This window comes from Juglans microcarpa x Juglans regia, chromosome 1S (genome assembly GCF_004785595.1).
Source record: "Juglans microcarpa x Juglans regia isolate MS1-56 chromosome 1S, Jm3101_v1.0, whole genome shotgun sequence".
Classification (NCBI taxonomy): Eukaryota; Viridiplantae; Streptophyta; class Magnoliopsida; order Fagales; family Juglandaceae; genus Juglans; species Juglans microcarpa x Juglans regia.
The window spans coordinates 22,136,923-22,155,133 of NC_054595.1; the positions used below are offsets into that span (position 1 = coordinate 22,136,923).

The 18,211-nt window shown below is 36.2% G+C and overlaps 3 protein-coding genes across 5 annotated transcripts; 2 read left to right on the forward strand and 1 right to left on the reverse strand.

The window, feature by feature from the left end:
* Positions 1-823: 823 nt before the first annotated feature.
* Positions 824-2,698, forward strand: LOC121247231 (60S ribosomal protein L14-2-like). Its single transcript, XM_041145605.1, has 5 exons — positions 824-981; positions 1,119-1,220; positions 1,807-1,936; positions 2,027-2,139; positions 2,400-2,698. The coding sequence occupies exons 1-5, from the start codon at positions 979-981 to the stop codon at positions 2,454-2,456; spliced, it is 405 nt and encodes a 134-aa protein (XP_041001539.1). The 5' UTR covers positions 824-978; the 3' UTR covers positions 2,457-2,698.
* Positions 2,699-5,581: 2,883 nt separating this feature from the next.
* Positions 5,582-7,958, forward strand: LOC121245916 (putative protein phosphatase 2C-like protein 44). Of its 3 annotated transcripts, none has more exons than XM_041143828.1 (6): positions 5,582-5,675; positions 5,707-5,808; positions 6,094-6,387; positions 6,666-6,927; positions 7,429-7,559; positions 7,637-7,958. In XM_041143828.1, the coding sequence occupies exons 2-6, from the start codon at positions 5,776-5,778 to the stop codon at positions 7,772-7,774; spliced, it is 858 nt and encodes a 285-aa protein (XP_040999762.1). In that variant the 5' UTR covers positions 5,582-5,675; positions 5,707-5,775; the 3' UTR covers positions 7,775-7,958. The 3 variants fall into 3 exon arrangements, with proteins under 3 accessions (XP_040999762.1, XP_040999764.1, XP_040999763.1); XM_041143830.1 differs by having other exon boundaries at positions 6,669-6,927; XM_041143829.1 differs by having other exon boundaries at positions 5,586-5,643; positions 5,761-5,808.
* Positions 7,959-8,004: 46 nt separating this feature from the next.
* Positions 8,005-18,211, reverse strand: LOC121247424 (COP1-interacting protein 7-like). Its single transcript, XM_041145777.1, is given in 15 exon segments — positions 8,005-8,337; positions 9,036-9,126; positions 9,243-9,308; positions 10,380-10,721; positions 10,724-10,790; positions 11,351-12,301; positions 12,528-14,119; positions 14,816-15,027; positions 15,148-15,300; positions 15,963-16,021; positions 16,101-16,153; positions 16,501-16,540; positions 16,624-16,744; positions 17,092-17,271; positions 17,722-18,211. Coding segments are annotated over 14 exon segments (3,963 nt in total). The 5' UTR covers positions 17,781-18,211; the 3' UTR covers positions 8,005-8,337; positions 9,036-9,058.

An 18,211-nucleotide genomic window follows, 5' to 3' on the forward strand; every position in this document is an offset into this window, starting at 1 on the left:
ATAGTAAAAAAATTTGAGAAAAAAAATTAAAAACTCTTGATTCCTAAATGTCCTCTTAATATTAAAGTCTTGCCTCTACATACAATAACAAAATTGCACATCTTTATCATGTTTAACAAAATGAGGCAAATTCAGCTTCTCTTTGGTTGGTTTATGGTTTATGAAGTAACTCATATTGGACGACTAGGTAATGAAGCAGCTCATTTGTTGGCTCGACATGCATGACTTATTGATAATACTGTACAATAGAATCAATGCCCACATTTTCTTGTTTCTCAAGTCTTGGTACGATGCTAAGATGTAATGTATTATCTGAATATTTGTATACATTTTATTGTGAATGAAGCAATCCATATTATATATATATATATATATATAATGAGTAATACAACATACAGTCGTGGAGTGCGCAAGCGTCGTGCAGTCACTTTGAAAAAGAGTGAGGTCTACTATTAAAAAATTAATTTCTTTTCATGTAAGTCCCATATTTATTCACTTTTTTCAAAGCGACTACACGACGTTTGCACACTCACGACTGCAAGTATCATTTCTCATATATAATTAGTGTAGACTCTACATACTAGCTTTGGACCTAGGGATTGAAATTTTTAGAATAATTATTTTTTAGAATGCAACATTTTTTGAATAATTTCGAGTTTATCATGATTCCAAAACTTTTAATTTGAAATGTTACATTAAATTAGATTTATTTTTATTTTTTCAATAATACTGTCCTGTATTATTGTTCGCACACCTCCACTTTGTACACTTGCTAGTTGGACTACCAGCGCCCAAAAGATGGAAAGTTGGCCCGTCTAAAACATAGGCCCAATCACACTCGTAAGACAAGAACGCTAAATCGGACGGTCCTAAAGCCCCTACAAAAGAACAGTTTTAGAGTTAAAAACCCTAACCTCAGTTTCCCGACTCCTTACATTTCCTCTTCTTCAAGCTCCGCCTCTCTCTCACGATCCCAGAATGGTGAGCTTCTCTCTGCAACTCTTCACCCGGATGAGCCCTCATTTGATCTTAATCTTTCTTTTCGTCTCTTCCTTATGGAGCCTTCGGGTTTGTATTCTGATTTCCTATTTTCGTTTGGATTTTTCTGTGATTTGCAGCCTTTCAAGAGATACGTCGAGATTGGGAGGGTTGCCCTCGTCAACTATGGCGAAGACTACGGCAAACTCGTCGTCATTGTGGATGTCATTGACCAGAACCGAGTATGCCCCCCCTTTTTTTTTATGTTATTTCCACTGTGATGTTAAATTTATTTGCCAATTTATTTCACTCTGTTGTTTGCCATTTGGTTTATGGATTTGTCTTGTATATATTTCTCGATTCAGAAGGCCTAGCTGTAACCCGAATTTTGAAGCGGAGTAAGAATTATTGACACTAATTTTGTGTGATTATAATTTATTTAACATTTTTTGTTTGATTATGCTTGTTTGGGGCTGAAAAAAAAAATTTACCCTTGTATAACTTTGATGGGATGTAAGAAGCATTTTTTTATCTATGGGTTTTTGGTGAGTTGTTGGAAGGCATTAGTTTATATGTTCGACCTCACTATTCTTACTGAAAATTAAGCTTATGTCGCAATCTGCCTTGCATTTGTGCCCGTTTAGTGCTTTTGCCCTAAAAATTCTCATGCCTAGTGTCTTTTGAAGTTCTGGAAGGAGTAGTACTTCTCCTTTAAGAATTTGCCCTTTAAGAAGTGTCTTTCCACATCATCTTTAGACCTTACCATGCACACGACAGGTGGTTGCTAATTATTAGCCATTTAATGATATTCTTCATCTGCCGGTATAGGCTCTCATCGATTCTCCTGATATGGAGAGATCTCAAATGAATTTCAAGCGGCTATCTCTGACAGACCTTAAAATTGACATCAAGAGGGTTCCTAAGAAGAAGGAATTGCTCGAAGCTATGGAGAAAGCTGGTATGGACTATCAGCTGCTTTTCAGTGTGATTCTGATTTTGATGTTTAGTTCTTTCCTTGTAATATATACTTTTGTTTATGTCTTGACAGATGTTAAGAAGAAGTGGGAGAGTAGTTCCTGGGGCAGAAAACTAATTGTTCAGAAGAGAAGGGCTTCTCTCACTGACTTTGATAGGTTCAAACTTATGTTGGCAAAGATTAAGGTCAGTTACAATATGCCTCTGTATACCTCTAATTAAGTGTTGTAAGTTACCTATACAAAAAATTAGGCGTTGTAAATTATAAATGTTATTCTTTATGAATTTTTCAATAGGTAAAAGCTGTACTATAACGGGTCTTGGCTCTCTTCCTTGTGCATTTTTACCATGATATATTATTTTTTTGTTATTCAGTATAGTTTTGAGAAGTATTAACATTTTGTAATTTCGATATGCTGATATATCTATTTAATATGTATGTGCAGAGGGCGGGACTGGTAAGGCAAGAGCTTGCGAAACTGAAAAAGGCGAATGCTTCTTAAGCATAATTTTTACATGGATTTTCCGTTTTTGTTATGAATTTTGTGATGTTGTCTTTTGGATTGGTAGTATGTAATGAATTCAGAGTTTCGGAGCAGCTTGATTTTTTATATGTTTCTGACAAAACTTGATCTGTAGTCAGTTTTCTGGTAAACCTTTCCTTTCTGATCTGGTTGTTCTGTTGATGTTACTCCATACTTCAATCTTAATGTGGGACATAACTGGGGCGTTCCTACTTTTTCAAGGTTGGATGGGTGAATATGATTTTTATGGGGCCCATTTTATATCCCGCTACAAAAGTACGGTTATCAGTGAATGTTGCGATCTGAAGTTGTAGTGTTGTTGAATTGTATTTTTATTTTTTTCACGTAGCATATATTTTGATGATATTAATGCTATGCAATAGGTGGGTGGTATTTTTGCATGTTTTAACTTGACTTGAAATTGTGAGGTGGTTATTCCTATCCTTTGTGACCATGGCTATGCAATTGTTTTGAGATTCAACCCGTCTGGGTTGAAGAGCAGGTGATGATCTCCAGTATCTTTAGATTTTTGAGTGTTTCTGAATTTGTGTGGGGCAGTTGAATTTGTGCCGCACTTCCTATGTGACGAACTTTAGTCCTTTATGAGGAGCAATTACTTACCCTAAAATAGCGGTGTTTCTCTGCCGTCTACGAGTGACTGCTCCATGTGTCGTGTAGTGCAAATTGTTTTTTTTTTTTTGCTTTTTATTTCAAATATTTTTTAAAAATAAAAAATAGAAATTCCCTAATAGTCATTTTCTTATCTATTAAGAAAAAAAAAATTATATTCAGTAGTCAAAATAAGGGGGTAAACTGAGGTGGTATAATAGCATTATTCTATCCTAAAATTGGGTATCGGGATCCATAGTAAAATTTGACATATTGGATTAGGAAAATGATACTATGGTGTCTAAGTTTGTCTCTTTTATTTAACCGTTCATGTATTTTTATATTTAATTTTTTTATTTAATAGTTAAAGAAATGATTATTAGTGTATTAGTTTTTTTCATTCCTTTTTTTTTTCTAGAAGAAACATTTTAAAATGTTTTAAAAAATATTTAAAAGAAAAAGTAAAAAAAAAGAAAGAAAGTACAATATACACTAGGGGCACACTAAGTGAACAAACTTGGAGGGCATGGTAGCACCATCGGATAGAATAGGTTGTCTCCTTAGGTTTAAGGTTTAAATTCTCTTAGATGCAAATAATTTCTAGGACAATTGTGAGACCTTTTTCTTGAATTACTCAATTTGCATTTGTGGGAAATTCTTTGTAGAGGGTCTGTGCATCCGTGGGATTAGTCGAGCTGTTGTTCCTGGACACCCGGTGCCAACAAAAAAAAAGTTATTGGCCTTTTAATTTTTTTTTTTTTTATAATTATGATGAGTCTCAGGAAAAGTTGTGTTATAACATTAGATTTACAAGTAGTTAAATTCTTTGTTTGATAGGGTAATCCATATGCCACCCCACTATAAGTGATGCCTAATTTGCATTTAGGAAGTCCTTGAACCTTCCCGTTAATGCATGGTAAGTCTTGAAGTCAGTGTGTAAAGCACAAAAGTATTTAATGACATAATTTGATTTGAAAGATAAATTTTAAAATTTAAATATTACAAATCATATCTTACCATTTAATTAATTTGAAAGATATGCTCTACATGTCGATTTGAGGATAAAATAACTTATTAAAATCAAAACCATGTTACTATTACTCCCTGCACATTTGATTTTGGAAAATTATATTTCTTGTTTTGTTTTCTTCGAGAGGGACGCTTAACTTGCATGTAATTTGAAAGTCACGGTAGAAGAGCTGTCAAAGAAAAATAAAAGTAGGGGTAGAAGAGTCTTGCAGTTCTGCTTTCTAAGGTGTGCCAACAAATGCTATTCCAACTGCGAGAATCAAGGTTTAGTCAATTTTTTTTTATCAACTTCACTAACACGTGCTGTAGACCCCGATGTACTTTGTACATACTTCAGTCAAACTTTGAAATTTAACTGATTTCGATGAAGATATTCTAAACTTCTTATAATATTCTAAATTTACATATGCATTTTCCTAAATTTTTAGTCTTTGTTTTCAATTTTAATGGTGATAATTTAGTCAAATTAACACTTGCTGCTTTAAAATTCACATGTTTATACTTTTTTAATTCTTTTTATTATATTTTACACAATAAATTTGAATTTCAAATAAAAAAAAATACGGATTTAGCAAAATCCCACCGCAAAATTTGAAAATAGTAATTGAAATTTAGTGAAGTCCACTTGATATATAAGAGATATATTTTAATTTTCATAGAATTGACGCCAAAGAAAATTATACGTAGTTCATTTTTCCTATTGAGGTCATTTTGCTGAGGCATTTTTCCCATATATTTTGTAATTGGTAAAGAAAAAATGTGAATGAAGATATAGTAAATGTCACGACTGCATATAACATTACTCTAATACTAAACTCATCTCGAAGGTTGCATCCACTTGACAGAACTTAATTCGCATAAAATTAATAAGATATGGGCTAAAACCAAGTTGGCATCCTCTGTCTCTACTGTACACCTGCTGGCTTAAATTCCAGACATGTAACGTAAATATGTATCCATGGACAACTTTATAGTTCCAAGTTAAGTTTTGTTCATCTATCTCACCAAAACTTCCTTTATGGTTCTTCAAGCTTTATTGATCCAATATTCATTAACCAACTATTGTTTGACTTTTTTTTTTTCTTTGGATTAAATTCTATTTGGATAGTGAGATAAGATAAGATGAGATATTTTTAGATGAAAGTTGAATAAAATATTATTTTTTAATATTATTATTGTTTTAAGATTTGAAAAAATTGAATTGTTTATTATATTTTGTGTGAGAATTTAAAAAAATTGTAATGATTAGATGAGATTAGACGAAACCGTTTCTGTATCTAAATGGACTTAAGAATCTTTAACAGGATTTTCTTTTCCTTTTACCGTTATTTTTACCCAATTTTCCATGATTATTTTTTATTCAGCTTTTATCTTTGAAAGAGAGAGACTTGAATTGTTGGAGAGAGAAGATCCGGTATATCTGCACAACAAAATTTTTAGTTATTTTTGTTTTAGAAAAGAGGAAAAAAAAAAAGTCAAAGACCATTGGCTGACTAAAAAAGAAGCTAACCTTGCTTCACCGTGTCAAGTTTCCCTGGTCTCCTCCCTACATCTCCCGTTTCTTTTTCTATTTTGAAAAGATTACCGTTTCTCGTAATGAATCTACTCCAAGTTCCATATATTCAGTAAGGTTTTCCCATATCAGATTTCGCGGACATTAATGGGACTGAAGGATCTTGATCTTAAGCTCAAGGTAAGCCTATAAGTTTCTGCTTTGCTTTTTTTTTTTTCCTCTTCTTTTTAAGACGATATACCATTTCATCAGCCTTTTTTATCTTGGAGTTCTTGATCAATCAGAATGATTTAGATTTTTTTTGAGTCCTGTTTGAGATCTTACCGGGTTCATATGCCAAATGCAAAGAGAAGAAGTTCACACAACTTTTGAAATGAATGTAAAAGCTCAAAGAAACTGACCCTCTAGAAGATGGTCATGAAGAGTTCTTCTTTCGTTGGCTAACTTATTTACGGATATGTTTAGGTATTCAGGCTGAAACGCTTTCTGATAGGAAATGGCTGGGGCAATAAAAGAGAGCTGGAGATTTCCAGGAGACCTTCATGGATGATACCAGTATCACACGGCTATTATGTCGTTGAGGATCAATCATTTAGATATGGTTGGGACGAGTCCGACTATGACTCTGACTCTGTCGTGGTACAGAGAGAGCAAATTGAAGAGCTTGAGCTGTGGTTTTTTGGAGTTTTCGATGCTCAAGTTGGAGATGGAGTTACCAAGTACATGCAATCCCATTTGTTTGACAAGAACCTAAAACAGGTAAGAAAGACTATATAATTCTATTCCTTTAAGCATACTTTCATGGAAACAAATTACAGATAGGTGTAAAACGTGTTTTGAATAGAGAGTTGGTTGAAAAACCACACAAAAGGGCTTTCCCAGGAATAGTCACCTTTGAAAAAGATAAACCAATTGGCCTAATTAGCTTATTCATAGCCCAGATTTTTCAAAGCACAAGTTCTAGTACCATGTTGGCTCCTTCCCTTTTTCTATGTTCCCTTCTATCTTTATGATGCTATATTGTGCCTTGTTCTTAGCAGTCTCAGATAAGGAGAAAGAGCAAAGAGACAATGAGAAAGGCATACCTTAGTGCAAGAGCAAAGATCAGGGAGATGCAGAAAGCAGATGAGACAGGGAGAGCGGGTTCAGTATCTGTGTTGGTGACCAACGCAGAAAAGCTCGTGACAGCTTTCATGGGAGACTATAGAGCTGTTGTCTGCAGAGATGGTATGGCTCATCAGATAAGAAACACAGGCCGGCATTTATCCAGAAGACATTGGTCTCGGAGACTCAAATCGGGTAGGCACTTTCCTAATTGGTACAACAGAGTCTTCTCAAGCAAAAGCAAATTGGTTTCTTTTTATAAAATCTCCTCTCCTGTTTTTTTTTTAAACCCAAGAACAGGAAGTAGTTTCATCACATTTTTTCAGAGAACTTTATATTGTGAATTTCTCAAGCACTGGTCATTATTTTTAAATTAACTGATTCTGATTTGCCATCTCAACATTTTAACACCCTTACAGTATAGGGAATTTTAAAGTAAAAATTTTTCTTATCAACCACTATTCACTACCCCACACCCGATAAAAAACACCCCTATACCTTACGTAAAAAACAAAAAAAGCTACTGGTATGGGGTGTAAAAGTGAATAGTGACTGATGCATAGAATTCTTCATTTTAAAGATATTATCTTTCAAACTTTAAGGATTATGATGAAAAAATGTTATGTAAAAGAGTCACAACATTTTATGACCTTTGATGTACCATATGACTTAACACTGGTACATTTGTGCATAAAGTACGAATATTCGGATACAATTTGGGCAAAGCAAGTAAGCAATCCAAAGGCGGCTCTGAACTTCTTGTTGGCTCCGAAAGAATTGATTCCAGTACTGAGTTTGTCATCTTAGCAAGCACTGGCATATGGGAGGTACCATGCATTTACCACAATGACTATTTCGAAAAAATCAAAGAAACTCAAAGAATAGGATTGTGTTGTTTATACAGGTCATGAAGAACCAAGAGGCTGTGAATCTCATCAGGCACATAGAAGATGCACAAGAAGCCGCAGTGTGCTTGGCAAAGGAGGCTTTAACTAGAATGAGCAAAAGCAACATTTCTTGCTTGATCATTCGCTTTGACTAACAAGTTTCATTTTTCTTTCCTCAGAACAGAAATCAGAAAAGTCTTTTACAGTGAATAGTTTCACTGCATCTTGTTTTACAGACAAGCTAGAGTTCCTCTTTTTTTTATGTGTAGTTTGAATGAAAGGGCATGGCATATGCTTTTATGCTCTATAGAATAAAACGATAGGTAAAAAACACAATAGAATATCTCTTTTTTTTTTTACAAGTAGGAAAAGAAATATCCTTTGGTTACTGCAAATATTGATGCTCTCTTGATGTTTTTGGATGAGGCAATGATAGTGTATGACAGCTTAACGGATCCAACCCCATTTTCACACCAGGTAAAAAAAAAAAAATACTCTCTAAAATCTTTCTAAGAAACTCCTGAAATTTTCAAGAAAATATTACATCACACCATAAGCACACCGCCCCCAAATACCTGTACTTTCTGACACAAACTCAAAAATTGAGATTTACACAATATTACAAGCTGATTTCGGATTCCGAAAACCTGATTTGATGCCCACATTCCGAAAATCTGAATAGTGGCTGATGAGAAGAATTTTTCTCCATAAATACTATCTGCAACAAGGTCATTCGTCATAATAGTACATAATATCAGAGGCTATTCATATGTTGTGACATAAAGAAATTGGAAAAAAAATATTGAACCGGCTGAGGATTTAGGTTTAACTCTTCATCATTACAATTCAACTTGGACTTAATATTGTACTAATTAGCCATTCGTCATCAAGTGCTGACATGTAATAACAAGCATTTGCAGTCCCATTCAAGTGAACTCAAGGTCCATACTGCACTTACAAATTTCAACCAATGTATATGTGGAAAGTAAAAGAGTAATCTACGATTTATTGAGTACATGGCTAGTATGTAAAAAAGAGTAATCTATATTCAGTGGTGCCAAACCTAGCTCGTGTCATCCACTGTTGCATATATTCACAGATAGTAGGTCTGTGTGATACATGCAGATTAATGACTCATTTGCCAAGTCAGTTTCTAAGCCCTTTTTAGTAAAATCTGTAGTACTCCAAAAATGTTTCAAACGAATTTATGCAAAGTTTACAGCTAATGTTGATTAATCCGTTCGACACAAGGAGACCCAGAATAATTCACCATTCAAATACTGGAACATGAAAGTGATGAACAAGGACCGTTTTGATGACAATGCAACAAGTAATTATGTTTATTCAAACTACCACAATGATATTTACAAAAACTCACAACCAAAATATTGAATAAGAAACAAGCAGCTCCCTCACCTTCATAAGCATCATCCTCATTTTCATGTTGTCAGTTTCTTTTCACTAGTCTTGCCCCGGAAGGGCGATAACAAGGAGAAAGAGCGAGAAGCTGTAGGCAGACAAATAAAATCCTCAGCCTCATATCCAGACAGCAGTTAAAAATTGAGAGAAACAAAGAGGGAAATGGAGTTTGGTAAGTAAGTTTCATGCATAGAAAACACCTACTCTTTTGCGAAGTAGATACAGCTGTGGGAGTTTCATCTTGAGAGATCAAATTCTTCAATGTATGAACTGATGATGAAAAACGCAGTTAATAAATGACAGTCAACTTGTGTAGCAAAACACAATCTTATGATTAAAGCTCCCATTTGAGACCATCGTTAACATCAAGACTTGATCCTCAAACATTTTAAGTTGGAAATTCATATGCCCACTTTCATAATCTGAACAAATCATTCATTCTACTGGTCATAAGATTGGAAATTCTACTGAACATCGTTACAGAATCTGAGTTACTTAAAAGAAGAGAAAATGAAGGACTGACTGCCTTATAATCTCAAGTGAAAAAGAAATGAATATTTATATTCATATATTGTTTTCTACCAAAATGAGTAATTCCTATGAACAATACTATAGAGTGCTCTCAATGTAGGAACTGAGAACTTTTTGCGATTCAAAAGATGCATAATAATAATAATAAATCTATAAAATCAACAAATTCAACATAGAAAAAACGTTAAAGAATTGAATTTTTTCTATCTAGAAAAGAAAAAGAAAACCTCGACACTTTCTTTGTGGTATGATGGAGGCAAGACTACAAGTTCAAGTTTTTTTTTTTTTTTTTATTGGCACCGGGTGTCCAGGAACAATGTTCCGACTAATCCCGGGGGTGCACAGGCCCTCGGCAACGAGTTTCCTGCAAGTGCACCTCGGGTAATTCAAGGAAAAAATCTTTTAGTCCGATGGCCCCTAGAGATTGTTTACACCTAAGGGGATTTGAATCTTAGACCGGGAGAGCATACCCCCAAGCCCAAGGCCTTTACCACTTGAGCCAACCCCTAGGGGTTACAAGTTCAAGTTATCAAATGAAAATCATTATAAACATCATGCCTATACAAAAACCTAACCAAGGTCCCCCAAATTACCAATTACTTCTGAGAATTACCACTGTGGATGGGTGTAAAATTCTTTTCATGAGAGAATCATCTATACAATTTGGATTCAGAGAAATTTGTCATTGTTTTGAAACTCACAAGACACCATGATTTATTAGCCATAGTCAGTCGACTCCAAAGTCTGTCAATAATGCATTTTGAAATTGTTCAACAAAGTGCAAGAGAGGGAAGAGTGCAAGTGTGTTACCTTCACTTGAGGAAACAAAGTTCAACCTAGAATCATCTACTACCTCAGAACCATTGATGCTGGCATTATCCGATTCGATGTTATGCTCCCCTGTAGCTGAGCTGTGATTTTTTCTTCCAAATTTCAACAGCCGTCTGAACCCTTTTGGTGAGTCCTTTACTTGAGGCTTCTCCAATGACTCTGGAATATTTTCCAGTCTCAAGTTTCTAGAATCAGATACAAGTGCTTTAACCGTCTCTGTGCCTGTAGTCACAATCTCTGAACTTGTTGGAGGAGCTCTGCCATATTCTGAATTCCCAGTACATGGATCTTCCAAAGAAGAAACACGAGCAAAGGGGCTTGATATGGTTTTTCAGCCATACCAATACTTAAAAGCTTTGGAGGTTCTTTGTCCGCATTAACTGTTGTGACCTAGCCTCAGAAGATGTTTAAAAAAGAAGCAAGAACCAAAAAAAAAAAATCAGACTATAAAGATAAAATCTCATCTATGCCAAAGTAGGGTAGCTGAAATATTTGTCATCCAACTCAGATATTATAACTATCGTTCATGCTGATGTGAAAGAAAGAAAGAAAGACAGAAAAGGACGATTTAAAAAGAATACATCAGAGAGAAATTTTGGGACTGAGACTGTTGATTATTACAAGGACAGATAATCAATTATAAGGCAATATACTTATTATAATTTAACGATAAAACAAAAATTTCACCAAGCTATGCTAGTAATAGTGAACCACTGGTCTTAATATACGTACATACATATCATACACAGCAGAATATGTTGTATCCTCAGGCAAAGAGTGCAACAATCAAGAGATATACATCATTGATCATACTTGTTAAAGGCATTAGGTGCATGTTATGTTCATCACAGTTCCAAGGACCCAAAAAAAGTTTTTTTTTTTCCTCAATGAGCAAAACCGAAAATAGCTAACCCATGATCAAGGCCCTTTTTAATTCTGACCAGCCATACCTCAAAAGAAGTGTGTTGCTCATGTGATTGGCGTTCCGATGATTCCCCATCAATTCTATGCATCTTAAGTGGTGAAGCCGGAGAATGTATAACAGCATAATCTGACACCACCTCAAGTTTCTTCCCTGTCCCAAAGTTATCATGCTGTGCCTTCAAATTACCTTCCATTGCTTCTACTGTGGAAATGGAGGGCTTCTCACATTCTAGTATCAGAACAGTCTTTTCAATAACCAGGTTGTCGTCCCCATCACTGTGATGTGCAATATTTTCATGCTTCCTTTTCACTTCAGCACTTTCAGAAGCTATAGAAGACTTCATGCCATTAACCTTCGGTGTCATCTCTTTTGCTGCTGATTTGCTCCGAGAACCATCAGGTCCTTTGGATGTCCTCATGTTTAGTTCTGGAAGGGTTGAAGCTTTGCTTCTATCATGGTTCATAGTAGCAGATGCTTTCTTATTTTCAGGCACATCAGATATCTTCGTCTTTGATACTAGTTCAGCACTTCGTGACTTCATTGAAGAAATATGATGGCTGCTTACCATTTTAGGCTCTGATAATCTTCTAATCCGTGCCATTGATGCCTTAGAATCAGCTATAACGCCACTGTTCTCTTTCTTTGGTTCAGGCAAGGAAGAGACTGAGTGGCTTAACCTGTTTCCATCTGAGTGATTTGCAGCACTTGATCTGCTAGGTCTAAAGGCTTCTTGAGAATCACTGGATCCCACAGGAGCAGTTCTGATGGAGGAGCCTTTTAGAGGCGAAGATGATCCTGGCTCTGAATCACTGAGCTTTGATCCTTTGTGAGAGCTTGGGGAAACTTTTTTTGGCAATTGTTTCTTGGTTTGATGTGACATAAGTGGTGACTTAGCTGGGATGGAACCCCCTCTAGCAGCAATTCTTTTCTGTCTCTCTATTTTTAAAGCTTCTAGTCGTTTCATCTCTTCTTCTTCCTGCAAACAGAAAACGCAAAAATAAGAACCTCTGTTCAATAAGCCAGCTACGTAAGCTGGTAAAATAAGGGAAAAGTCATCTCCGAATAGATGATGTAACAAGTAAACAAAACTGAATGGATGGGTTGTGGCCAAGATCACCGAGTGTAGTTTTTGTGTGAAGATAGGCACCCCCCCAAATAAAAAACTTCTACCCCAAGGAAAAGTACAATGATGAACAAAATACCTTCTCTCTCTTCATTTTCTGGAGATCAGCTTTGAAGGCTCTTAGCCTCTCTGCGCGTGCCCGTGCTTCATCCAAAGGACTCAACTTTGAAGGCTTCCCTTTCCTTATTGGCCCTGAAGACTTCTTTTTATCTAAATTATCTGGTGTAAGCCTTGATTTCCGGTCCTTGTCTAACTTTTTAGACCCCTGCTTGATATCTACCTCCATATTTTTGTTATCTATTGGAGCATCATCTTCAGCACGAATCTGCATTTCATAATCTAAAGCAGGGTCATAACCAATTGACTCCCTTTCTCTACCACGTTCAGGTATCAAACTCAATTCATCTGGCTCGTAATTGACTTGGCTCCCAACTCTATTAGACAAGTTTTCTGACAACTGAGATGCAGATTGGAATTCAGAATCCATGTCAATAGCAGTTCTCTCATTGTTTCCAATTTGATCCAGTGAATTTTCCCTTAGTGCAACAATGTAAGAATCATCATCCATTTCATGTGATGATATCCTATCCAAGTTATTGGTTACACGTTCAAATCCATTTACAAGTGGATCTGAGGAAGAATTGGTATAACCTGACTGGCTTTCTCGCCTATGTATAAAAAAATCATCATTGCCAGTTCTCCTATAGCCACCTCGTTTTCCATCTATTTCTGCAGACTGTACATCCATAGACCCTCTACCATCACCAGATCGACCATCTCTTCTAGAAGTCAACAGTTCATCATTTGATGCCTGGGGCTTGTAGGTCACGTTTCCACTAATTTTATGCATATCTATCATGCTATCTTCTTGCGTCTCGCCCTTTCCCTGCCCACTAAAAACTAAAGGATCATCACCTAAAGTATTTTGTCGCCTTTTCACTTGAGCTTCCTTTTCCATCGCAATCATTCCTTGGTCAACTGCACGTCTGTCCTCATCCGCATCTCTCAGTAAATAGCTCTGAAATGCTTGCCAGTGGCCACCATCTACATCCTTACCATGAGCTAGTTCTTCCTCGTCAGATGACTTCAATTTATTCATGGATTTTGTATGGCTACCTTTTCTCTTGGAAGATCTCTGAGAGTCCATATGCTTTGATTCAAGAGTACTGGCTGCTAAATCTCCACCTTCTTCATCAGTTTCAGAGTCAGAAGCTGATTGTGATTCACCGTCAGAAGAGTTCTGCCTCTTTGAGGCGATGTAATTGATGTTCCGAATGACAACCATGCCTGATTGCTTTTTACCTGATCGACTAGCCTTCTTTTGTGAGTCTCGAGTTTGTGAAGCTCCATCCTGCGATCTAGTTTTTGAAGCATCCGTCTGCCAAGTTTCTAATTCAGTATTGCCATCCCTATTATCCATAGAATGCCTTCTTTGTCCCATTCTCGGATCAGCATGTTCTGGCATTGATGGATATGGCGGCTGAAAAAATGGGCTGTTTACTGGATAATTCTGATAGTATGGCATGCCTTGCATGGGGTATGCTTCATAGACTGGAGGAGCACCAGGAGGAGAATGAACAGGCCAGGGAGGGAACATATGATGTGGAAACTGTCCTTGAAAATATTCTTGATGGCGTAATGGTGTTTTGTGATCCACAGGAGACTTGTCATCTAGGAAAGAAATAGAAATTTTCCAGCTGAAAATTATATATAAAGTAGTACACAGAAATCCACATCTAGGATAGAGGAAAATTATCAAAAGAAATCCATGCAATCAATCGGCATCTTTCAGGAACAAAAATTCGTAGCATAGTTCATTAGTCTCAAGGTACTATGTCAATATCATCAATTGAATTTAACACCAATACCAGTGTCAGTCTTGATTCTTGTTTTTTATATTCTTTCCTTTTTTTTGAGATTTTTGGGATTGCACCAGAGAGTATATAGTTCCCCATGAATCTTTGACTATGCCACCAAGCCATCAGCCCAGAAGTTAGCCAACTTAAGGGTTCACTGTTTCATTTAATAAGTGAGACAAAGGATAAAGTTTTAGTGCCATTCATCTACTCCATGTGAATGTTACATGAAACTCTTCTCTATTTTCCAAACAAGAATATGAGTACACCCTATTTTAAAGTCCGTGGAAAAAAAGATTGAACGGATCCTTTTGTAGTTGCAAGTTGAACATCATCATGTAAACACATTCATCTATCTGATGAAATACAACTGAAACCTTTCTCTATTTTCAGAAATAAACGGTATAGTTAAACAGTGCAAGAAAACATTAAAAATGGGGATTCATCATAATGGTAATGATAATGACATTATACATCTATAAAGGGTACCTCTCATGCCATGAGCATATACCTGCACTTGTGGCACTACTTGCTTTCCCATTATTTTCTAAAACCAACTCATATTCTTTCTGCTTGTTGTCCACGTTTGCAAGCATAATGCCTGATGTATTCATGGCAGAGAAGTCTGATTGGTTAGACATTGCTTCAGTGGCTGCAACTTCAACCCACTGACCAGTTTCATGCTTTCTTCTCCATAACTCCATAAATTTTGTACATGCATCCCTGTTACAGTAGTAAATCGACACCATTAGGAAAAAATAGATTGCAAGATATAAATATTGTGAAATCTCTACCCCAACAAGATTGTACAAAATGATGGTTCTTGAAAGGCAAGCTGCTTACATTAAACGTGAGGCTCCAAAGCATTCAGCAAATGATAGCAATGGTGACATGCGATCAATGTCAAAACCAGCAGCTACAGCACGTGCAAAGGCCATGCCTTGCTCTTTCTGTAGCACAGTTTTGCGTGTCTCCAGAACTTTCAAAAGTTGAACTCTAATACAAACCCAACAAACATGAGATTAATGGTCATAAAAATGTCGTCACTACGGGAAAAAAAAAAAGAGAGTAAAGCTACTCATCATCCTCCCATCATTCTATGATGTGGCATAAGATGATTGGAGACTATTTATTATATTTCACTTGTAAGCCTATCATCTAATGCCACATCATGGGATGATAAGAGGATGATGAGAATTGGGATGATGAATAGATTTTTTCAAAAAAAAAACATATTGAGATCTTGGTATTAGACATATTGACAATGATGGACGAATGAGAGTCCATGGCATACTTATGCAGAATTTTCTAAGCATCTCATCAGCCTGTTAGGAATCAGTGTGAAAATAAACAACATACATTTGAAGAAATGGAATGTCATTGATAAAGGATGTAATTAAACTTTTCTTCAGCTTCTAATAGTAAATATGATCACATTTACACGCATTTATGATGTCTATGATTTCAACACATACAGAGACTTGCAAGAAACTAAAAGAATTAAAATGTCATCAAATGATATGAAGTTTGAAACGATTAGAGGAACCCATATACAACCCTAAATAAGCAGTTTAGTCTCTCTGATAATTCTGACACTCATAGCAGGAATGGTGAGAGGGTTCTAAGTGATCACAGGACAAATAAGCAAGAAAATATACTTGGAATTTCCCTCCTGTGTGGTGGATCCATTCGCTTCAGGTGGATTTACTGCAGGCTGCTGGGTACCAAAAGAAACACAATTTAAAAAATTGGTCAAAATGTTGATTGAACTACAGGGTGCTTAAAAGCTGACTCACTTTGTAAAGGACAATTGCTTTCTCCTCATCAGTATCAAGCACAGGCCTGCTACCTATTCAATACGATGTGGTGTCAACGTATCAGTACAAAACTCATTAAAATTGTGAATGATGTCTCATCTGTTATTAGAATACTGGAAAAATAAAGCTGCAGAGAAGAACCTAAGATGACACTTGAGTAAGCACAACTTCCCCGTATGAAGCATTGTATAACAACATAGATACAATTGGGGACTAGTAATAAATAACACAACCCCCTTTCCCTCACTAACACCCCCCCCCCCCCCCAACCAATAAAAAGAAAAAGAAAAAGAAATGAAACAAAAAATGAACGTACACGGTGATGCCAAAAAAGAGATTCATAACATCAAACAACACAACCGTTAGTGCAACACAGTACCTTCAGTGCTTTCTACAGGTTTAGCTTGATAATCTTCTACCTGCCACGCAGAAAACACCTAAAATGGACCTTTCTTTCATAACATGACACTAATATAATAAAAAGCTGATAGAATTCACTAACTGTATTCAGTCCCATATCACTGTTGCCCTGAATCACAATTGCCTCCTCGATTTGTAAGATCTCTGACTCAAGAGTGTAGACCCTTTCCAAGACCTCTGGAGTGCTCACAAAACGAACAAACCTATAGAAACCATCACACTTAGTCCAACAAGCAAGTCTGCGTAAAATGTATTAATGCAGCACAATTATCCTATACAAGCTCAACGTGTAGAGCAACCTCAACAGTCACAAGGCACAAAATCAGTATAAATATAATTATGTGTGTAACCAATAAGACATGGTTTGGCTGGCTATACGGAAGCACATCCCTTTTTCGTTAAGGGGGGAAAAACATGAGTATTGCATTTAAAAGAAAAGGAAGGTACTCCAGAATAAAATTTAAACTCTTCTGCACCACGCATATTAATTTTAACCACAAGTTCCTGAACAGATCATAATTAAGCAATATACAAACTTTCAAGTAAACACCTTTCGATCGTGTCCTTAGTGAACCATGAGTCGTCACAAGTAGACTCCGGCTCTAGAACAATCGAGTAACCTCCCTTGTCCATCTGCTCTTGCGCAGTCTTCAAGTGGGCAAGAAATGGATTCAGCAAACCTGAAGCTATTTTTTCTTCCTTCCCATTTGCAGATATAATCAAATCACACCTGAGAAAAATCCGAAATTAGATTGCTCCGGTAGAATTGCCAACTTTCCAAGGAAACTTTCACATAGCTTCCCCGAAGTTCTACCAAAGTTGCAATCAAGTCTTGGAGAAACTAAGAGTAACGACCACCCATAGAGTAAGTAAGCTCTAACATGTAAATATCTCTAAAATTAATTCACAAAGAAAAAATATACAAATAATTGCCATGATATATAAACTTGCAAATATGTACAACACGGCGATTAAGATCGCTTGAGAAACAAGCAATTTTCCGAGGGAGTGATAATAATTTAACTAAAAACTCGGCCGTTTGACTAATCCAAATCTTGTTTCAAAATGTTAAAACAAACTGAAAGGAACCCATACAAGCACTATACACCATTGATTAAAAAAGATGACCTTTTTATTCATCACAAACCAAAAAAAAAAAAAAAGAAAAAGAAAAAAGAACCTGGTTCGAGTGGGCGTGAGCTGAAACACAGCCGAGTCGAGCAGAGTAGAAGACTTCATTTTTGAGAGGGGACAAAAAGAGAAACGGTGAGGGAAGCTGTGACTGAACAGGTCCTGGTCTCAGAGAATAATCAAACGGAGAAAGTAGGATCAGAGAAGTTCAAAAATTCGTGAAAAAAGGCGGATTTGTCACTCTCTACGATTGATGAATAATTTATGCTTGCAAACGGCGAGTTCCTTTTACCCTTTTTACAGCTCAAAGGAAAACTTTCCTGCAGAACAAAAAGAGGAAAGCCATCGCTCTGAAAGATGAGCTTTCAATGGCAACCGGAGAGAAAGATTGGAAGAGAGTGTCTTTAGAAAGAGTGGGAACAAAAACATTGAGAATTGGAAAAATAAAAGGATCTGTAAGATAGTTTGTCATTGGATGCCATTGCCAAGCAGAGACAGTGAACTTTTGCTGACTTTAACAAAAAGTAAATCGAATTCAG

Coding starts and splice junctions, on each gene's coding strand:
- LOC121247231 (XM_041145605.1), top strand. Junction 1,937..2,026: donor CGAAGCTATGGAGAAAGCTG/GTATGGACTATC, acceptor ATGTCTTGACAG/ATGTTAAGAAGAAGTGGGAG. Junction 2,140..2,399: donor TTATGTTGGCAAAGATTAAG/GTCAGTTACAAT, acceptor ATGTATGTGCAG/AGGGCGGGACTGGTAAGGCA.
- LOC121245916 (XM_041143828.1), top strand. CDS start 5,776: ATGGGACTGAAGGATCTTGATCTTAAGCTCAAG. Junction 5,809..6,093: donor ATCTTGATCTTAAGCTCAAG/GTAAGCCTATAA, acceptor GGATATGTTTAG/GTATTCAGGCTGAAACGCTT. Junction 6,388..6,665: donor TTGACAAGAACCTAAAACAG/GTAAGAAAGACT, acceptor CCTTGTTCTTAG/CAGTCTCAGATAAGGAGAAA.